Here is a 21,415-nt window from a genome sequence, read left to right as displayed (position 1 = left end):
ACCATCTGAAGTACAGGGCCAGTGTGTGGTGCCACTGCACAACACGGCACCAAAAGCCACACTGTTTAATATGCAACACACTGGCTTTCACACTGTTGCCATAATGTTTGTCTGAGCTTAACTGTTACCGAACAGCGAGCCCGTTGAAAGGTGAACCAGTCAACCGTAGCTGTGACAACGGTCAGATGGCGCCGGATGGACGGTTTCATTGACTCAGGTTGGAGGAAAAGAGGCTAATCAAAAAGTAAGCAACCTCAGCCAGTGGGAGATGGGGATACGGATATCTCAAGAGGAGCTAGTGTCTGTCATCACGTTCCTTAATTAGTTGCAAAACACAATTCATTTTAGGATAGGCTCTTCATGTGTGTTTCATTGGACACACACACACACACACACACACACACACACACACACACACACACACACACACACACACACACACACACACACACACACACACACACACACACACACACACACACACACACACACACACACACACACATCATATTCCTATCAAGATGGAATTTGCTCAACAAATTAAAAACAGCAGAGGCTTTTTGGCACCATCAATCTCAATCCCAGGGGAGTAAATAGGTTTTAGCACTGGAAGATAAAATAACCTTGAATTACTAGGTTATTTCCTGTTGACTTTCTCCATGAGAACATCTGAAATTTTTGGCGCAAAAAAAATGGAATTAGATGTAAAACAAACCAAATTATGTGCTTGTGTGAGTCATTTTTATATGGTCTCTAGTCAAAACTGCCCATTTGAATAGGCTGGGGCAGGCCGGCGGTTTGCATCCAATTTGCTGTTGGATTGTGGACGGGCATTCATTTGAATATGGATTGTAGTGTAACCACTTCCAGTAGTGGTCAGTGACCAACTGCACTGTGGTGGGTGGCCACAGGTCCATTGAATGGATTAGGTTAGGCCATCAAATATGTTTAACACCTTCAACAAGTACACAAACATTACATTAAAGGTCCCTTACATTTCTTTTCACTTCGATCAGATATACACTAGTACACATTTCCCAGAATCCTCAGAGAATCACTGCACACCTTCCTCTAACCAAGTCAGATTGATGACTCGCACAGAAACCTAGTTTACATGTCATCAGGGATAGTGCTTAGATAACTCCCAACACTTTTGAATTGGAGCATAGCATCACTCATTTCTGATACTCTCCCCTCGGCTAAATATAAGGTGTACCACTTAGCCATTCTACTATTTAGTTGTTTAAGATCTTCTTTCATCCAAAGCAGGGATATCAGATAGAGCTCTTTAAGGAGGTAGGTTAAGTTAAGCATCTTGTCCTAGGGTGCCTACAGGTAAGCATGCGGACATTGGGGAATGAACCTAGTGCCTTTCCACTGGGAAACACTCCAGCCCCAACACTATCCGACCCAGAAACAGTGGGTTCAGACAGTACTCTTCAGCGAAAGGGTTGGTGGTGTAAGATGTTTGTCTGCTTCAAGAAGGCATGTGGGACAAGACCTTATGTTTCCTTAAATGTTGACATGTGTAAGCCAGGGCTTTCTCTTGCACTTTTCTCCCCCTTATTGTGCTTGCACCTGGACCTGCTAGATCCCTCTCAGTGCCCGGTGTGACACCTCTGAACTGAAGGAAGTCTAGAATGTGCCAGAGCAGATGGCAGCAAGGAGCAGTCCTGTGGGTGGAGGCCACCTGTTGTCGTACCGCAGAAACCTTCAAAGGGAGCTCAGCTGTGTCGTTTGTCATATTTCTGGAAGACCATCAGTGCGTTTGTGTGAAAGCTCGAGAGAGTGGGCTGCAATAGCAAACATAAAGAGGGTAGAATCAACGACTTTCATCACCCAAAAAATAAATAAACTGACAACAGAGAAGAGGAATACAGCGGAATACCACAAGGACGGGAAATGTATTCAAACGCAGAAACAACATTATCTCGGGAGAGCGCCACTGCCTCTTGAAACAATGTCTATTTAGACATCCCCAAACAACACGCTAGTCATCATCACATAAATAACTTCCCGTATTCCGATGGGAGCCCTGTTCAGCTGAACCCCAGGTGTCCTTGCTACGTGTGTATCGAGCGTGCGCACCGAGTTTATGCTTTGGTGTGTGAATAAACCAGGAGGCTGTGGACAGCAGCGTTGAATGGTGGTCGACAAGCGTGCGTCTTCTGATACAATTACAGGGTATCTGAGCACAGTAACAACTTCAAACGGTGAGAATCGGCGTACTGAACCGAGGAAGGAGGTCGAACCCAGTTTACACCCCCCTTCCCCCCCTTAAACCACCGTAACTGTGACTACAAAGCAGAGGGTGACCCCCTTTTGTGATTCTCCATTTCGCCTTCTTCGACTTGACAGAGCAGCAGTTGTTCTATGTGCCGGACCTGGATGTCGAACTGCTGACTTAAATTAAATGAATAAAATAATAATAATAATTGGGGAGACCAAGATATAAATAAGAAGGGTCTGCTGCTGCCACACACGCACACCCACCCACCCACCCAGCCACCCACCCACCCTCACACCCAGCCACCCACACACACACCCCTTGCTTCAGAGTGGATACAGCCTGCTTGTCCCTCTAGAAGGCGGTGTACTGTGTATTGTGTGTGTGCGTGTGTGGCGCGCATAAGGTGGGACTCTGTTTCTACTTACTGTCTGTCGGTCACGGTCTCCATCTGACTAAACACCAGGAGGGGAGGAGCGCAGGGGGGGGGGCGAGGGGAGGAGAGGAGAGCAGGGGGGGGGCGAGGGGAGGAGAGGAGAGTAGAGGGGGGGTGGGGGGGAGGGGGGAGAGCAGGGGGTGGGGGGGCCCATGGGGGGGGGGGGGCGACTGGAGGTAACTAGTAACACATGTTCTTCAAGAGCAGGCAGAGCTCTGAGCAGCCCACCACGCCTGTTCTAAATGTGTGTCTGTATCTCTGTGAGGCCGCACAAATATGCCTCTCTATGTGATTCTATATGTACGCAGCAAGCATTCAACGCTCTGTGTATATCTGAATTTGTACTCTGAAAGCACCTCAGTTCTCGCGCCACACACACACACACACGCACACGCACACACACACACACACACACATGCACACGCATGCCCTGACACACACACACACACACACACACAAACCCACCTTAATAAACAACAGTTCTCTGTCATATCAAATAGGCTGATTCGACAATACAGTCCTCATATCTTAATATGGTTTGGATCCATGAGGCAAGCATTTACACATTTTGAGACATTACTCTAAATCTTGCCATGTTCAGCAGATTCAGATGGAACTCTCTCGAAGACTAGTGAACCCTGCAATTGAAATAGTTCGCTAAGTATTCTCTCCTCGCCCCGGCCCACTTCACAGATCAATAATGGCATCTGTATTTGGCTTGTCTAATGTAAAAGAATGCGTCGCAGAGTGAAAGAATATTGGATCCATTTTTAACTTCCTCGCTCTTACCCTAATCATGGGCAGTGATGAGGCTGGAGACAAGAGGGAGAATAGATGACCCCTTTAGCCCTGAATACAGACGGGCTGTGCACAGGCTCGATGACATGATGCAGTGTTCATCATTAGGGTTGCGTCTGTTTGGCTGGATCGGGTGGACCGGGGACCAGACTAAGAGACCTGCTCTGGAGTCAGATCCCCAATATTGCTTGGAAGCGGGAATCACACAAGAAACTAAACTGCCATGATTAATGTGATGTCGAGATCTTGTCAAAGGGTTAAGCCCCTTTCACACATGCTGTCTTATCCTGCAAAGCTCCAGAAAATTTTGTGAGTGGGGACATGTGAATGGGAACTGGGATCGACACTCCGGGAAATCTGCACCGGCAATTTGTCTTAATTACTGGGATAAACCTTTTTGCACAAGTATAGTGATTTTCACTATTCACACAAGCAACTATGTTCTGGAAGATTACCGTCTTGCACCCTTTCACACATGGCATAGCAATGCCGGAATAGACTGGCCAAGGAACAGTCCGGCAGATGCCCGTAATGCAACACTTATGCCAGCCGCCATACAACTTGCTGATAATGAATTCGCAAATTACACACCAGCCATCGACAAGTGCTACCGTTATGTCTTCCATTGTGCTTTATGGAAGGCAAACACTGTGAATGTCAATGCTAATTAAAGCTGGTGCAATTAGAATCCTCTCATATCTCATTCACCTCAACACAGAAGATCCAAACAGTAACACCACATGAGTCCAACAGAAACGACTCCAACTGAGAGTTAAAACCTATCGAACTGTATGATAGAGTTTAGTAGAACATTTCCATACGGGTCAATGTTTTCCTAGTCTAATCCGACTGACTGTTTATCCATCTGGTTTATGACACCGATATGGGCTTATCTTAATTCAAAGTTAATACAATGACAGTGAAAGAGGAATGAGGATAAGAGAGAATATATTGAATTAGTTATTATCCAGCCAGAGGGGGGAGGCTCCAGATTATCCTCGTCAGTAAGCACAAGCGTTAGCTATACCTGAGCAAAGCCTGAGGCAGTGCTTATACCAGACACTTCCCCCTCTGCCATGGTGGAAACAGAAAGCAGAAATGTGTCGGTGTGAATGAGCACATCTTATGAGAACGAACCACTGAATGTAGGCAACAACAAGTAGCCTATATCACGTTGTGTGATCTCATTACCGTCATGTAGACTAGCTGAAGGCTAAAAATATTCCAGAATGAGTGTATCCAAATTCAGATGTACCAAGCTTGCTATTAAAGCTACAGATCAAACTATCCATCTATTTCCGATTTAGCCTTTATGTTTTTCCACATGTTGCTTTTCCTACTACCATGACTTCATCTGTTAATCTGTATTGGGTTTGTTTGTATGAGGGTGTATCACCCTGTATTGTAGCCCAACGACAACTTAAATTAAGCAACAAGTTGAAAAACGACTGTGTAAATGTGACCGGTGAGAACAAGCAACGAGTCCTTTTCTTGCCTCGAGATGAGAAGAGTAGGACACAACTAAACTTAAAAATAAACCAGTCCCTTAATACCGAGGGGCCTCTGATGGCGCCTCACCAGCGCCCAGGGGACGCCGTCTCGACTTGATGTTCCGTGAACGATGCGAGCAGTCGTGCGATTTGGCGCAGGTGGATGGGTTTCTGAGGCACGAGTTTATCATTACGGGACATCGAACAGCACGCGGCCATGATTGATAACCGCCATGTTGTTGGGCTAGTCAAGATTATATGAGCAATATTAAAGGCTGGCAGTTCTGCAGAGAAGCTTAGGTGCTGAACACTTATTTCTTCGATTAAAATTAATGAATAAAAACAGGGGCAAGAATCTGAATGTACAATCATCCCATTCTATGTGAAGGGTCTATTCTCTTCACTGGACGCCTTCCTCCACCATCTCGACCGAGTGGTCCACACAAACAAATCAAATCAACGCTGTGATATTGTATGCAAACTCTATGGAGCGTGTGAACAGAGGAGGCTGAGTTGAGAACGACGGATTATAATCCCGCTATTCAATACCCCACGGAAGGCAGGAGCTGAATGAAAGGGAGTTGATTGAAGAAAGTCTCGTGTTCAGAATTCAAATGGCTTCGATCTATTGTGGCCGGTGTGTCATTTTAACCTTCTGAGTGAATACCGCTCGAGTATTACGCTCTGGTGTAAATGCGGGGTGTTCTCTCTCTCTCTCTCTCTCTCTCTCTCTCTCTCTATTGGATGTCAAGATATTCTAGAGAGTGGGGGAACGATATAAGTTTTAAGGAACCCTTGTGATCATGAGGCTCCTTTGAAAAGAAGATAAGAAATATAAAATTAAATATATATATATATATATATATATATATTAGTTTTCTCATTGAAAAACAACAATCCACACGGATCACCACACAGACCACAAACTGTTTACAATAAAACAACTTAATTTCCCATAATGCAACACTGGGAGCCTCACAGCCACTAATCTCTCATCAGAGGCCGATGAACAGCCTCTAATGGAAACAAAAAACATTAAGGAATACAAGCTTGTTAGCAAAACCACAAACAAGACTTAAGACATTAAGACAACAGTTGCTAAAAGTAACCCCACTGCTGTGTGTGGATGCTCTCATAAATACATGTTTCATTATGCTTGAAAACGTCCATTTAACTCTCTTACCCTCTCTCCCACCACTGGTTAAAAGAACAAACAGGAAAGGACTTAGAAGCAGATGGAATAACAATGGATCGGAGGAGAATCTGAATCCAGACCAATTCAGTGCATACAGTGAAAGGGAGCAAAGGAAACAGATGTTGAAGCTCAAGATTAGATTCCTGTCCAGACCCATTCTTTCACTTCGGCTCTACTTTACGGCAGGCGGAGGACAATGTGATTGTGATGTGGACTCCACTGCTGCCTTCTTATGGAAAGTGGACACTTTTATTGTGATAGTCTCGATTGCTGATTTAGCCTGTAGGATGATTAATCAATACCTTCCATGTGCCCTTCGCCATTTATTTTGCCAAAGAACTGAGACTTTGATTGTGCTGGAAAACCCACCAAAAGTAGAGTTCATGAAGCATAACCTTTAACTACAGGCTGTGAAAAGCACTACCCAACCCCAGGACGAAAACCAAGATGGATTCAATATGTTCCCAACTTCCCATGATGAAGTTGGCTACGGTGACTTATTATCATTACTATTATTACTGCGGGTGTAACCGTGGCTGAAGGATCACATTTATCAGCCAGCGGGTGGTGATGCCCATGTCGGTGCCGGGATGATATAAATACTATGTAATAACTTGCTCTAATTCTATATCCCCCCCCCCCACTCCCCACCCCGAGTTACGCAAACTGTCGTCTGTCCAAGAGCACGGCATGCTAACTCTGCGGTGCCTCTACCTTTTATCTTTTTATACAGTATATGGGCTCAACCGGTGGGCTGGCCCACTGACACTATCGTGGTGGTCCGTGTGGTGTGTGTGTGCGTGTGTGTGTGCACACCACACACGCACACACACTACACAGTACAACGTCTTCAAGAGGGACAAGTAGGCTGCATCGACTCTGAGCCCCGTCTGAAGAAGCATGGGGTGTGTGCGTGTGTGTGTGTGTGTGTGTGTGTGTGTGTGTGTGTGTGTGTGTGTGTGTGTGTGTGTGTGTGTGTGTGTGTGTGTGTGTGTGTGTGTGTGTGTGTGTGTGTAAATCAATCGGCGGTCGATTCTTTACTGAGCATATTAATAGTGGCTATTAAAGGGAGTTATGTGTCATTAAGCTACATATACATTTGACCTTATGTTAATTTGGTTATCTGCCAAAAAAAGGTTGTATTCCAACTCCTAGTTCAGTTGATCCATGTTATTTTGGTCAGTAGCAGTTTAGCATCAACTGGGAATCCCTTTGCCTTAGCCCCCTAGCTGTTACTAGCTTAGGACAGTAATTGTAAGCTACACATCCTTGATGATTTTATGCAATACACATTCTTATGTGGATCACAATGGGTTTATATGGCCTAGTTATGGCTCAATACTCTCTGCCTTTAGGAGGGTTTAACTATGAAATCAAAGTGTAACACAGTAAAGTTTTAATCCTGGCCTCATATCCATCTGCTGGAGGATGAACTCTGAAAACAGATGGACGTTCACACATGCGTTTACTGAAATTACTCATACACAAATAGTTGCGGGCGCAGACGAAGATAAAAGGAGCCATCCTGTTTCTTTGTTTTTATGTAAGTGACCGAGAGAGATTGAAATAATGCATAATCGTTTCAGTCATAAGGACCATGTGTGGCTGCTTGTAGTTATTGCAGCTCATCTAGAATATTTTTTCCCCCACAATGGTGTCAATCACAAATGTCTGTGCTTTACAATTATTTTTCTAAGTTGTGTAAGATGTGGGGTAAATAGGCTATAGCTAGGTACTGGTCGTGGTGAAATATAATTCATATCATAACAAATAACAAATCCAGCCCACAAGTGGATGTCTGTCAAACCGAAAGTGGTCCTTGAAACTTAATCAGATAGGCCTACACAGCCTTTCTTACAAGTAGTCTGCATTGTGGTAGGCTAACGGTATTAGCCTATATGCAAGTGTCATCGAATTTGAGCCAATTATCAGAAAGCAGTTCATTATGGAAACTAACCACGGTGGCCAATCAATGCCGCGATAATGGAAGGGCCCATTAGTTGTTCATGCGGTGAGGGTTAGATGATTAAGTTGCATTTTTAAAGGAGAGTCAAACTGGAAGTGTTTGAGCGGGTCTTGTTGGTGGCTAAAGACCCACTTCTCCATGACCAGAGCCACTGAGACGGTCCAGTAAGCATTTTAAAGGTCGATGAGGACACTTTATTTTAATTTGCATCACTAGCTTTATTTCAAGGGGTTTTGCTGAAGGGGGAGGGAGGGTTAGAGTGTAGCCTACAAAGAGAAAAGACTAGTGCGCCGTCACATAACGGAGCATTCAATTATATCGTTTACCACTCGATTTCAGCGGCTCTACACATGATGTCATTTCCACCCCATTGGACACTGTGCAACATTACAAAGCATGACAGAAATAAGAAAACGGTAGCTTTGGTTTTTGGTGAAAACGCCAAAGCCTAGTTGTAAAACTTGAGCTATCTTTGCAACATGTTTATAGGTGATAGGACGCGACTGATCCCCCTTAATAGTGATAGGGGAGCGCTGTTTGCTGATCACTCAATGATGTTTAATTGAATGAACTACCTGCTGCGTGTTGCGGCCTGTACTTAGTGGTCCTTTACAATCGTCCAGTTGTTTGAATTGTACGTAAGATTGCTTGGGTGAAGTTTCCTTGCAGATAGTTAAAAAGAAAACATCCACGTGCAGCCAACCTAATCCCCTTTTTCCTCGATTGTCGCTAACGTTCAAAAACCTCGACATGACGAATACATAATTTACAGGAATTATTCTATCAATGCATAGTATTCCCCCCCAAACCACTCAATCGCCCATGTTGACCTAATGGCCATATACAATCCGTATGCGACAGCCACTAAAGAAAACGTGTCAAAAACATAAATAAAAATAACAAACTTACGTAAAAACGAAGAATAAAGTAGTCGATCCCACAAGAAGTGTGGCAGCTGTGGATACCGGGATATATTTGGTGGGTTTAAATCTCTTTCCAGCGCTGTTGAGCATTCTGTAATTTCCACATTCCTCAATTATTTATTCCAGTTGGAGATGCATTTGAAGATCCAATTTGCAATGTTTGTAGCTGTGAAAGATTAAGCCAATCTCCTTTCGCTACCAGGGAGCCACAAAGATCCAAAGATAGAGAGGCAAAAATACAGCGCTCGGGGATCTTGGAAATCCCACCCTTCCAATCCAGCCCACAAGTGAGGTCACTGAACCGCTTGAAAGGTGGAGCTTCTATGCAAACCTATTCATGCAAGTGCCTCAATGCTAAACCCTGAGTCCTATACGGATGAAAATCGGTACGGCTGAAGACTAAAGAGCAATACATTCCATGGTTATAGTGAAAGGTCGATTCAAGTTGGAGAAGGATATGTTTCGTTTATATCAGGCGGGAGAAGATTGTTCATAGAGGTTAAATAAATAACACATTACCGCATTCAGCACAACAAACTACGCATTCATTGTATGTTATTCCTTATAATGATGTTGAGGTTTTTGTAATCTCATTATCTCCGGGCACAGTCTGAGTATTTGTGAAGGGACATGTGACCGGAGCGCCCCCGCGTGGTAAATATAGGGATTTATGAAATCGTCAAACATTTGATTCTGCCGGGACACCGTAGTATAATGAATCCGGTCAGCGTTCATTGTCAAGTAAGGCTAGTTTCTCTTTCTGTCAGATAGCAGTAATTAATGTCATTCAGTGATACGTTTGCAAATACGTTGACTGTCTATATAGCAGTGTAGACATTTAGGCCGTAATTCTGTAAATTCGTGTTGGCCTTATTGCAAGCCACAAATTTAGCTCAGATTAAACTAGCTAGTTAAACCAGTCAATTAGCTTGCTGCCTAGCATTAGCCCCCCGGCTCAGCGGATTCAAGAATGTCGTACAGGAGGACTCTACAACTTATATGCGGGGTCGCTGGAGGCTCTTCTGCCGTGGTGTTAGCGGTGGCCGTGGCCGAGTCCCGCGGGTGTTTTGGAGAGCAAGGGAGAGAGAAGTCGAGTGTGTGGAGCCGGTTTGGTGTCCTCCAAGCAGCACAGCCGACATGGACAACTGCAAACCACACACCGGTGCCGTCCGGACCCGCTTGGGAATTTAACTGGGATAAGTAAGTACTCCGCGCATTACTTTATCTTGTTAAACATTATTGATTGTTTGTGAAAAGTTCATTTACTGGTGTGTCTTATGTCAGTGCTGGGGATCACCGTGTGCGTAAAGCTTCTAATCCCATCACCTGTCATGACTCCTTACAGGAGGGACCCGTCGGCGTTCACCAACGGGAAAAAGAAGGAGAAAGCAACAGAAGACCTCACCTCTGAGTCGGACAACGGGAAACCTAAAGCAACACGCAATATCCTCCTCATCAGACACTCCCAGTACAACCTGAGTGGAAACGGCGACAAAGAAAGAATCCTCACGCCATTAGGTTATTTTATTAAGTTTTTGCTTTTGTTGGTTCTATACTTGTCCCCGTGTTTCAAATTGGCTGATCTACCACCGTTTCGTTCGTAAAAAGTTGAGGCCAATCGGTAATTTTCTTTTAAAATATTCCATTCATTTATATTGATCATTTTGTATCAACGAAGAAAATGTATTCACCTACAAACATTAATCAGAAAATCTGATGTATCCTTGTAACAGTACCGTTGTCTTCTGTTCCTTAGGCAGGGAACAGGCCGAGTTCACAGGCCAGCGGTTGGCTGCTTTAGGCCTGAAGTATGACACCCTCGTGCACTCCTCCATGTCCAGGGCCACGGAGACGGCGAACATAATCAGCAAACACCTTGAAGGTCAGTAATTGAGACACGAAAGCAGTAATAATCGATGGAATTAATTTTGGTAACCCTGTTCTATATTACAACAAACAATATTTCAGTGTCAGTTATTTCCTATTTGAGAAATAACCTACAGCTTTATTCTTATGAGGTTCAGTGGATACATACGTATACACTTGACTGCACATTAACGCCAAAGTTGAACTTGACTTTCTACTCTTTCAGGAGTGGAGCTGGTTAGCTGTGACTTGCTGAGAGAGGGAGCTCCCATTGAACCCGTCCCCCCGGTCACACACTGGAAGCCAGACGCTGTGGTGAGACCAGACTGCTGCTTGTTGTAGAGATGGATGAGGATATGTTCAAGTGTTTCCCGGCCAATATATGCATTAGACACCATTGATTTTAATCAAGTCTCTCTCTTGCCAAATTTGGCTTTGCAAAGCTCCAAGCCAATACTGGGGTTGACTGTTAGAGTTCGGAGGGTTCAAGAATACTTTAGAGAGTAACGTTGTTGATTCCGATAGCGAGAGGTCAGTTCTCACCTGGCAGCGCTCAACCTGTGTGCCCTCCCTCCAGCAGTACCACGAGGACGGGGCTCGCATCGAAGCCGCCTTCCGCCGCTACATCCACCGGGCCGATGCCAAACAGAAGGAGGACAGCTACGAGATCATCGTGTGCCACGCCAACGTCATCCGCTACTTTGTGTGCAGGTGCGATCAGGTTCCTGGGTTGTTGATTCCTGCTTCTGTGTGGATCCGTCCTGTTCATTTAAATTCAAACCAGCACATTTTTTGACATTGCCCATTTCGTATGGGCTCAGATTAGAATTGGTGAGGTCCTTTGCAAGTAACATCATACACAGGAAAACAGGTAAATGACCTGTCGGCACCAACCAAAGATAAATTCCTCAAGTATTTTCATTGAGCACTACTCACACCATATTGCATTAACAGTAGTACTACCAGAATACATATAAAATTACCTACACTGATGTGTAGCTTTTAATTTATGTACTTCCCTCAGCCATTATTGTGATCCTTGCGTCTGCTCTGTGTCCCTCAGGGCTCTGCAGTTTCCTCCAGAGGGATGGCTGCGGATGGGCCTCAACAACGGCAGCATCACCTGGCTCACCATCCGCCCGAGCGGCCGTGTGGCTCTCCGAACCCTTGGAGACTCGGGCTTCATGCCCGTGGACAAACTCACCCGGACCTGATGTCATACGCGTAGCACAGGTGTAGGTTCAAAGACCTAGGATGGAGTCATGCAGTCGTCTACTCAAGTGTCTTGCAAATAAGCTGTTCTTTTGTGCTTTTTTGTAATTTAACTACCATAAATGCTATCCAAGTTGCTAGTTTTGTGAGTCACTCCCGTGCCATAGTCTACCTACCTTCAGTGCAAGGGAGTCCAAACAACCAGTAGACTTGTTAGCTCAACTGATTTGTGCTGCAAATATCTGGTTCAATAAGTCAGTGGAGAAACTTCTGAATGTAATGTATAAGAGTTCATCCCAAAAGTGTCTAATCTTTAATTTTATTAAACCAAAATTATGTATTAAAACACATTTCTACAGCTTTTGTTATCGCAAATGACGCAGATGCTTTTTGTACCGTGCCCTCGATGTGAGGGTCTTTCAAAAGTCTATGGAATTGTGCAATAAAGTTATTGTTCTGTAGTTGACTTATGCTTTACACGGGCAGAATATTTGGAAGCAGGCGAGAATGCAGTGGCAAGTTACGTACGGGGTGAAATTTTATTAGTCGAAAGCAAACAATCTAGACATACAGAAAACGCGCCATCACCATGAAAGTATTTTCCTTTTTTATAAAGCATAGAATGCCAAAAGCACAATTAGCAAGTTTAAGTATTTAGGTGCATTTTTTTTTTTTGCAACGTTCCACATTCAAAACATTGAGACCAGGATAAGATCTTTGTCACCTGAGAGCACAATTACAGCGATACAATCCTTTTAATGAAGTAGTCTTGTGCTCTCCAATGAAGGCTTCAGTTACACGGAAATATACATTCTCTTCCTCATGGACGCGGCCTGACCGGTTCTGATGTGTAGCCGGAAAAAACGGACTTAAAAAGTGTATACATCGTTTTTCTATCCAAACTCATACAGTGCGCGCTGCTCAGTCTGATTTATATTTAACAAAAATGTCAATTCAAGGCTGCCGTTACTGGTAGGAGACAAAAAGAACGGTTTATCTAAAACCCAGTAAAATGTTGACCAATGTACACATGTCAAGTTAAATTAATTGGGTGCCAATGTCCACAGCAGTGCCCAACACGGCTGCCCAGCGTCTGACGTCAAGAACGGCTGGACAGAATGACGGGTGGTTTATATTTAACCAAATGTCCATTGATCGAAAAAAGTAAGGCGATTTCCTTAACCGAGGACAACACAGGTACTGGCAGTTACTTTACACGTTAAAAACACTAACCCTTTGTGCTACTGACTCACGTACAAAAAAAAACATTAAAATATTGACTTCCTCACACCTCACAGGAAACCTCACTTTTCTTTTTACCCATCAGTCCAACGTGCACATCACAACCTTATGCGATGATGATTCCTGTACGCTGTATGGGCTTATTAAGTACCATTCACAATTTCTACAAACAATTTGAGACGCTTGTGCATAATTCCGTTGGGGGGGGGGGGGGGGGGTTTCTGAGCGCTGGTGCTACTCATCGGGGCGGGGAGTGGCGGAGCTGTACTGGAAAGGGGGAGGCATCTACGCAACCGGGGGTTCCAGAAATAGGGGGAGGGGTTCTGGGGAAAGGGGACGCAGCTAGAGGGGGTTGAAGTGTTTGAGGCGGATGCGGTGCAAAGAGCTGGCGTGGGCCGGGCTGTAGCGGCCAGGGCTGAAGTCTGGCGTGGAGGGGCCGAGCCGGGCCGGGCTGAAGCGGCCGGCGGGGGGCCCCATGCCGCTGGCGGGGGAGCTGGGTGTGTGCGGTGGCATCCTGGGTCGGTGTTTCACCACCGCAGGGCTGGGCCAGCTGGCAGGAGAGCCAAGGTCACTGGTTATTTTAGATCAGGAGGACTGCGTGTTGGACTTTGCTTTATTGTGACGATATGCGCCTCTATCACACACTGACCACTGTAAAATACTCTTCTTTTAAGGATATATTGCGAGTGCATCCACATTGATAATGTGAGGATCCAGTCCTACACAAGAGATACAGTAGATCCTAGTCTGATGTACATGCCACAGTGAAGCACTGAGACCAGCGCTTTAAATGTACAACTAGAGCATATTGAAGTCCAAATGTGTCAGATTAATCTCCTACCCCGTTAGTACGGGGGAGTCTTACAGATGGGGTTTTGTGAGTGTTGATAGTAAGACACTTAAAACCATGAGGGACAGGCTGGCAAGCCTTTTTCATTTGTCAAATATTTCAGTTATAGGGTTTTATTTATTCATTTATTATTGATTTTAAGCTATACGTTTGTTGAGATGATACACATAGCGACTAACATTTAAAAGTGCACAGTTGTGTGTTTACTTTTTTGTTTAGAGAACTTATGAGAACTTTGTTCTGAAGATTGTGCGGGCAGCGTGACGTGACTCACCTTTGCATGTCTGATTTTGAGTAGCTCTGCATTGTGCTCTTCCACTTGTGAATGCCGGGGAACTGCTGGGGGCTGACATCTATGGCTTCTATTGCTAACAGGACCTCGCTGTCCAGCTTGGTGGGAACATCCCTGGGAAAAACGTGGGTGGAACACAACACAGTTCAAAAGAAGAGACAAAGAACAGTGGCGTAATGATGTGATGTGGAGCGAGAGAACAAGAAACCCACCCTTCAATGAAGAGGCTCTTCCTGATGCGTGGGGGAGGAGGCGTCCTGCTCAGGAACTCGTTGGAGCTGTTGAAGGACTTGTAGGACCCCGACGAGCCCGAGCTGCTCAGGTCCCGCCCGCCGTGGTCCCACGACTTGGAGCGGGCGCAGAGGGTGCGCCCCGAGTCCGCCCCCCTAGTCCTCTGGCCCAGCGGACCGTCCAGGTTCTCTTGGGCCTCCAGGAACTCCTCCGAGCTGCTGCTGCCGCCGCTGCACCTCTTCCCCCCGGCCGGCTGCCCCTCGTCCTCGGCGCGGCCCAGCGAGAGACGGCCCAGCCCGCAGCTCAGCTGGGCCGCGGCGAGGGGGGCTGGGGGCGGGCTGGAGGAGGAGGAGGAGTCCCGCAGCTCCCTGTGCCGGCCGCCTCCGCTGCTCCTCCGCTCCCGGACCCCGCCCCCGCCGGCGGAGCCCCCCAGGGACATGTGCTCGAACTCCAGCGTGAGGTCGGAGACGGGCGACAGCAGCAGCATTGCGGAGGACGACGGCGAGAGGCGGGAGCAGGACGCCGTGTCCCCGTTGGGAGTCCCGTCCCGCCCGCCGCCGCCGCCGCCGCCGGACGCCAGGGGGGACGCGCAGAGCTCGATGCCGCACGCCGCCGCGCCGCCGGGGGACAGCAGCAGGCCCTCGCCGCCGCACAGCAGGTCCACCTCGGCCGCCGTCTCGATGAGGTCGGCGCCGCGGCGGTCCCGGGCGCCGGCCGCCGAGCTGATGCTGGTGAGCGCCGCGTTCTGCCGGTTCTTCATCTCCTCGCGGCTGAGGTCGTCGCCCTCGTCCAGGAAGGCGCCCACGGAGATGGAGTTGCAGAACTTCTTGGGCTTCCCTGCAAGAAGGACGCCGTCGATGGGGAAACCAGACGGACGATGTGCGACCCGAAGGACGTCGTAAACGTGAGCCCAGGCGGTCTCATGGTGCGGAAAAAGTGGGGAGGAGGGGCGTACCTGGGGACGGCGTCCTGAAGCGGTTCCTGGTCTCGTTCTCCCCGGCCTCTTCGTGCGCCCGCTGCCTGAAGTCCTTCCTGCCGAGGTAGTCCTCAAACTTCCGCAGGCCTTCCTGTGAGGCCAGGTCCACGAAGCAGTCCAGGAAGTCCCAGTACTCTGCCCAGGCGTGGCCGAACTCATGAGCCAGGTTCCTGTGGATGGATGGAGAGAAAGAGTCACAGAGATTCTCTCTAACTTTAGAAACTATTGTTCTGATTCCTATTGGTGCTGTGCCCTTTATCGAAACGTGCTTGTACGTGCAGCAATTCCAAGTGTTTGTAGCTGTGCCGATTTTGATGGTATGCTTTAACAACTCAATCAGAAAGGCAATTAGATTAAACTGGCTGCCAAATTACCTAATGTAAACTCTACCTAGTGTAAACTCTCTCCGAGAGCTAAAGACAGCTAGATAACAACCTTCAAATCCTCCAATAAATCCAAAAGGCTTTATTTATTGATAACGTTTCAAGTCTTCATGGGATTTGTACATTTATGATTCTAACCTCTCAGTATATATGTGTGAGGGCTGATCCTCACCTGCCCACCCTCTCCACGCCGCGGTCAGGGTCAGACTTGAGGATGTGGTGAACTTGCTCCGCTCTGTCCCTGGGTGGCGTCTTCCACGCCCGCCGGAACTCGTCCGCCTGCAGGGGGTTACCGGCGAAATGAACACCAATGAGCGTGACGGTTTCGATCGATTGAGGAAGTGGTGGTGGTTGAAAGAAAACAAATTTAAATCTGTTTCAGTGAAAGTGGATTAATCTAGGCAGGTAAATGATTAATCCGGTTTTATTTAAAACTCCCTACTTTGGAGGGGCTCAGGGGGCCGGCGAAGGCTTTGACGGACATCAGGGGATCCATGGGACTCCGAGCGTGGCGTGGGGACAGCGCGTTGGAGAAGCTCTCCGAGGGCTCGGGTGACCAGGGAGCACCGATGACGGGCTGGGAGGAGTTGTCCGTCGCCCTCATTAAGGGGACGTAGCAGCGGTCTGACACAGAGATGGAACGGACTGTCACGACACTCATCCAACTTTGTCGATATTAACCAAGTATTCTCGGGGCATTAGATATTAAACCCACTGGTATGGTACAATCGGATCGGATTACAAACTAGTATGGCGATGGGATCTAAAATTAGGGCTGCTCAAATACATTTATTGTTGCAATTATGAACTCCGATAACAGCGCTGTCGATTCCTGGAGAGAAACCTCGATCTTGTACCTTCCAAGTAGTCCAGGATCTTCTGCTTCACTTCTTGGGTTTTATTTTTTCTATCACATATCACCTGGGGCAGAAAAACAACAACAGAACGGAGGCGGTTAGCAAACAGTGAGATGCTGGGGTCGTTCGGGGTGACGTGTTGTTGTGCCTCGTCTGTGTTGGTATTCGAGCGCTCTGGTGACTAATGTGAATATAAATAACCGTCGGGGTGTGAATACCGACAACCTGCCATATCATGGCAGCTGGATCCAACACAGCCTTAGGCCGAGCAGAGAAATCTAACCAACCGAGCTATTCAGACGACACCAGCGATACAAAAAGTATGTTTGCTGAACAGCAACGGAATTTACTGTTTGTGTTCAATGAAACTCATCGACACCGAGTGCAAACAGTCGACTCTAGTTCACAACTAGATCAGTAGAACTAAAAAAAACTTTGCAAGCAGTTACTCACTTCACATGGTTTTTGGTCGTACTTGTTCTTGCGGTTCTTGTCGACGTCCGGATGGGAGCACAGAACGTTGACCACGTCCGGACACCCAAACTTACAGGCAAAGTGGAGCGGAGTCTCATAGCCCTGGAGTGGGAGACACAACATCTGGTGAGGAACCTTGAGGGTGGGCCATTGTGATACCGGATAACCGAAACCACCACTCTCTGCCTTGATCCTCACAGTTTCCATTGCACAAAAAAAAACGGAAAGGCACTACACCGTCCCCCAGTTAACACACTTCTTTAAATGATCAACCAGCCCCAACGCAATCCATGCCACTACATTCTCTACTTGAAGCCAGAGCGAAGCGGTCACTCACTCCCTTGTCTGGGGTGTTGAGGTAAAGGTCCACTATGTAGCGGATGCGTCTCTGCAGCATGTGCTCCTGGTCGTCGGGGTACATGAGGCGCATGAACTTGGGGTCCTCCAGGGTGTCCAGCAGCAGCTGGGCCATGCCCGCCTGGTTCTCCTTGGCTGCCACATGCATCACGTTGTACCTGCAACCCTCCTGCATGGCCACACACACACAAAGCACAACGGAAGGGCCAGGAGAAGGCGTTTAGAGGAGACGCTTTTGAACAATACCAGCAGCAAGGTCTAAAACAGAGCAGATAAGGCGGTGAAGATGGTTTTCACAACGGTTCGCAGGAGTGTCCGCCATTTAGAGATCAGCGACACAGGCAAGATAAAGGTATTTACTGTTTCAAATCCGACGAGTTAGACAGACAAAGCATCTAAAACCAAACCGAAAGCACAGAGGACGGAGCCCCGAGGCATAAAACTTGTTCTACAAAGTAACAGTGGCCATGGATAAAGCAAGGATGTTGACGGATCAACTAATTAATGGTGTGTCTTTGCATAAGACACACCAAAAGTCTAGGGTACTGCAATTAATACGCGCACACCCCCAAAACCCTTTCATGCGAGTCTTCCAGCTCCTCACCTGTACTATGGTGGGGTTATCCCCTGAACCTATCAGATACCGGGGATTACTCCAGATGAGGTCGTTAAAGGTGCTCTCGTCGCCTTTCTCCACTGACTTCCGCAGCTTGGCCGTGAGGTCCTGAGTGCGGGGGCTCTTGAAGCTGTTGGCTCGCTCCCGGTTGATGGCGTCCACCTCCGTGTTATCTAGACAGTGGTAGAATGCACTTGAAAACAGAAGGTACTGTCCGTGTATTGGACACTAAGGTTGGATAGATTTCGATATAGGTTTCCATAGTGGGACCTTTGGCTTTGGATAGTGCACTGTACATTAATGTGTAATGCATTGGGTCTCTACATTAAACATAGTCGAGTATTGTTAGGGTTGAGCTCTCTCTGCGTCTGTCCACTTAAAAAATAGCAGGGCATTGCTTAAAAGTAGTTATTTAGAAAGGATGTATTTTCAGTGTCTACTAACCTAAATGTTTTTCCCCCGCGCAGAACACATTGTCTGTCCAGTTCATTCCTAATTCATTTGAAAATATGCTTATCTCCAGTGCCCTAGACTTAGATTGCAGTGAGTGCGAGCTCTTGTGCCTACCTTTGGCCATGACCGGGCCACAGGAAGTGGATTTGCTGGGGGAAGGGAAGTAGTCACACATCCCCTTGGCGAACTTCTCTGCGTCCTCACGTGAGGGAAAGGCTTTGAAGCGAGCGCCCTTAATCATCTTCACAACCTGAAGGGCGTCCTTCTTGTCCGTGTACACGTGGGGTCTCTCTGTTTGGGGGCACGGTGGACAGGGGGGACGGGGGGAGAAACAACAAGATGATACAATGCTTTCCTTTCCCTTAAAGCATCTCTCTCAATGGCCGGATACTTAAAGCACGGCACAAGGTGGATATAGACAAATTCTGGGCCGGGGAATTATTATTATTGCCATCCGAAACTTCGGCCGATTTGACCGGAATGTGCAATACCGTACCAATATTTGTAGCTTGCATGTAAATAGCCAGCATTAAACAACATATGCACAATTTATATTTTATCTCATGGCGTTGTGTATTACATGAAAACCATCATACCATCACAATATTATTTTAGCCAACATATACCAGTGAGGATGGGGGACATTGATCCTCAGTCTCGACTCACCGTTTCTGGCCAAAACGTCCTCCCACAGCGGACACACCCCGTAAAAGAAGGTGGGCGACACCTGCGATGCCTTGGAGGGGGTCTCTGTCCTGGGCTGAGCGGGGCCATCCTCCGAGCTGCTGGAGCCGGTCCGCGAAGGCGCCGGGATCTCCTCCTCCTCGGGGGGGTTGAGCCCCGAGCCGTAGCCGAAGTCGGCCTCCACGCTCCCGGCCTCCGGCGGCGGGCCACGGCCGACGGCGGCCACCGCCACGGCACACGTTACGGGGTCGCTTCGGTCGGCGCCGGGACCCCCCGAGGCGCCGGCGCCAGAGGGGCCGTCCGTTTCGGTGGCACCGCTCTCAGGCCCGGCGAGGACCTTGGCCAGCTTTCTCTCAAAGATGGCCCGGGTTGTGGCTGTGATGGGGCCGAACTTGAGGTCCGCTCTGGCCAACTCCTGCCGCAGCTCGTCTTCACTCAGTCCCCTCAGCCTGCTCAGAACCGTCTCCATGCTTCAGCTACATGGAAGAAATGGAGAGATCAGAGACCATGATGTGATCTCAAAACGCCATTGCATCTCGGCACAGTGCTTTCATTACATGGATATCCATAGAACATCAACACACCTAGATCAGAATGGCAATGGAGCAGGGGGGCAATCAAGGAAAAATAACACAAAGTAATGAAAAAGTAAAGCACCACTACTAAACCAAACCACCAAGCTAAAATTGTCAATATTAAGATCATTACCTGCCTCAATGTATCACTGCCTTCAAACCTATTTTGTACATTAGCTGTAAGACAGCAATTTACACTGGCTTATTAAAGGCAGACCACAAGAGTTGTATGCCATCCGCTAGCTAGCTTGCTAACCAAACAAGTAAGTAACGCCAACAATGCAGAGTGAAGGACTGGAAGGCTAACAAGAGAACAGACGACGCAACACCAAAACTAAAAACGAGCGATATGTGAAACACGGAAAGCAAAATCTGAGAGTTGCCATGATGTCACTGTGGTTAAAACAACACATCTGACATCATTAGTCGATGTGATCGTAAGCTGTCACGCCCAAGTATACCATCCGTGGAGGGCTTTCGTGATGCAGGAATTTGACATCGTAGTGATCACAAGAAAAATACCGCCTTCGGTACAATGACAGCGAGAACGCATATGCCTACTTACCGAAGATCATTTTATATCTTGCGTAAGCAATACAAAGTCTTCGTTCTTTTAAAAGATAAACAGTTGTGTAGACACAATGCTCAAGATGGTCTGGAAGAGTGTCATTGTTTACAACACGTTGTGCGCATGCTCAGTGTCCGAGACGTAAGACATCGAAAGTTGTATTATAGCAATTATATTCGATTAATTACAATAATTGTGAAGATTATAAATATTAATTTTAAGATTATAAATGTCGATATACGCATGACTATTACAACTTTTATATTATGGCCACTTTTGAGGCAATGCTAACTTTGTATCAGTAAAAAGCTAATTTATGTGGACGGTTGGTTAAATAAAACGTATTAAAACATTTAATTCTGTAATCTAAGGTTTGTCAGAGGTGGTTTCTGCAAAGAGTAATAACAAGCCGGTTATGAAACTATGGGAGATTGTCCCTCAGCTTAGCTAACGTTAGCTAGCAGTTTGCTTTCCCGACCATAGGTTTACACACACGTTTGTGTTTGGACAGGCCGTGTCGGCGCAAGCATATATTACGAGACCATGAGTTTGAGCTCTTCTTCCTTTTCTTAACATGATTATCATATCGGTTCATGCCCACCTCCTCATCAACTCCCTCTGGTTAGGGATATTACGGAATTGTTGCAGGCTGCTGACCCTTTGGGATGTAGAGACTCACCGCGACGCTTTCAAACCGTCCAGCCTGAGGACCCCAACTCCCTACTCGCAGATGCCCGACTTAAA

At 47.0% G+C, this 21,415-nt stretch overlaps 3 protein-coding genes across 7 annotated transcripts in view; 1 reads left to right on the top strand and 2 right to left on the bottom strand.

Annotated features, from left to right (window-relative positions):
• Positions 1-9,310, bottom strand: part of zdhhc8b (zinc finger DHHC-type palmitoyltransferase 8b) — a 45,862-nt gene extending 36,552 nt beyond the window's left edge. The window contains exon 1 of the mRNA XM_056592048.1: positions 9,022-9,310. Coding sequence (XP_056448023.1) covers positions 9,022-9,125 — 104 coding nt within the window. The 5' untranslated portion in view covers positions 9,126-9,310. The remainder of the gene's footprint in view (positions 1-9,021) is intronic.
• A 395-nt stretch (positions 9,311-9,705) lies between these two features.
• Positions 9,706-12,686, top strand: pgam5 (PGAM family member 5, serine/threonine protein phosphatase, mitochondrial). 2 transcript variants are annotated; one of them, XM_056592053.1, is made up of 6 exons: positions 9,706-10,235; positions 10,381-10,553; positions 10,792-10,917; positions 11,128-11,216; positions 11,482-11,612; positions 11,965-12,686. In XM_056592053.1, the coding sequence occupies exons 1-6, from the start codon at positions 10,006-10,008 to the stop codon at positions 12,113-12,115; spliced, it is 900 nt and encodes a 299-aa protein (XP_056448028.1). In that variant the 5' UTR covers positions 9,706-10,005; the 3' UTR covers positions 12,116-12,686. The 2 variants fall into 2 exon arrangements, with proteins under 2 accessions (XP_056448028.1, XP_056448027.1); XM_056592052.1 differs by having other exon boundaries at positions 9,711-10,235; positions 11,479-11,612; positions 11,965-12,662.
• On the bottom strand, positions 12,571-21,401 carry ankle2 (ankyrin repeat and LEM domain containing 2). 4 transcript variants are annotated; one of them, XM_056592045.1, is made up of 13 exons: positions 21,351-21,401; positions 19,511-20,004; positions 18,959-19,135; positions 18,380-18,564; positions 17,756-17,944; positions 17,398-17,520; positions 16,945-17,008; positions 16,530-16,711; positions 16,260-16,366; positions 15,684-15,874; positions 14,710-15,565; positions 14,480-14,611; positions 12,571-13,905 (listed from the first exon to the last, which is right to left on the bottom strand). In XM_056592045.1, the coding sequence occupies exons 2-13, from the start codon at positions 19,995-19,997 to the stop codon at positions 13,698-13,700; spliced, it is 2,901 nt and encodes a 966-aa protein (XP_056448020.1). In that variant the 5' UTR covers positions 19,998-20,004; positions 21,351-21,401; the 3' UTR covers positions 12,571-13,697. The 4 variants fall into 4 exon arrangements, with proteins under 4 accessions (XP_056448020.1, XP_056448018.1, XP_056448017.1 ...); XM_056592043.1 differs by having other exon boundaries at positions 21,273-21,364; XM_056592042.1 differs by lacking the exon at positions 21,351-21,401 and adding an exon at positions 20,669-21,262.
• Between the last annotated feature and the right edge of the window lie 14 nt (positions 21,402-21,415).

The sequence above is a fragment of the Gadus chalcogrammus genome, chromosome 6, assembly GCF_026213295.1.
Source record: "Gadus chalcogrammus isolate NIFS_2021 chromosome 6, NIFS_Gcha_1.0, whole genome shotgun sequence".
NCBI lineage: Eukaryota > Metazoa > Chordata > Actinopteri > Gadiformes > Gadidae > Gadus > Gadus chalcogrammus.
Note: the sequence above shows the minus strand (reverse complement) of the source record. Positions and strands in the feature narration are given on the sequence as shown.

Bases quoted from the DNA above. Each gene is read 5' to 3' on its own strand.
- pgam5 (XM_056592052.1), top strand. From the start codon at position 10,006: ATGTCGTACAGGAGGACTCTACAACTTATATGCGGGGTCGCTGGAGGC. The intron at 10,554-10,791 runs GTTATTTTATTA...TCTGTTCCTTAG, and splicing joins AAGAATCCTCACGCCATTAG to GCAGGGAACAGGCCGAGTTC. The intron at 10,918-11,127 runs GTCAGTAATTGA...CTACTCTTTCAG, and splicing joins AATCAGCAAACACCTTGAAG to GAGTGGAGCTGGTTAGCTGT.
- ankle2 (XM_056592045.1), bottom strand. From the start codon at position 19,997: ATGGAGACGGTTCTGAGCAGGCTGAGGGGACTGAGTGAAGACGAGCTG. The intron at 15,875-16,259 runs GTGAGGATCAGC...ATCCATCCACAG, and splicing joins GGCGTGGAGAGGGTGGGCAG to GAACCTGGCTCATGAGTTCG. The intron at 15,566-15,683 runs GTACGCCCCTCC...TCCTTCTTGCAG, and splicing joins CTTCAGGACGCCGTCCCCAG to GGAAGCCCAAGAAGTTCTGC.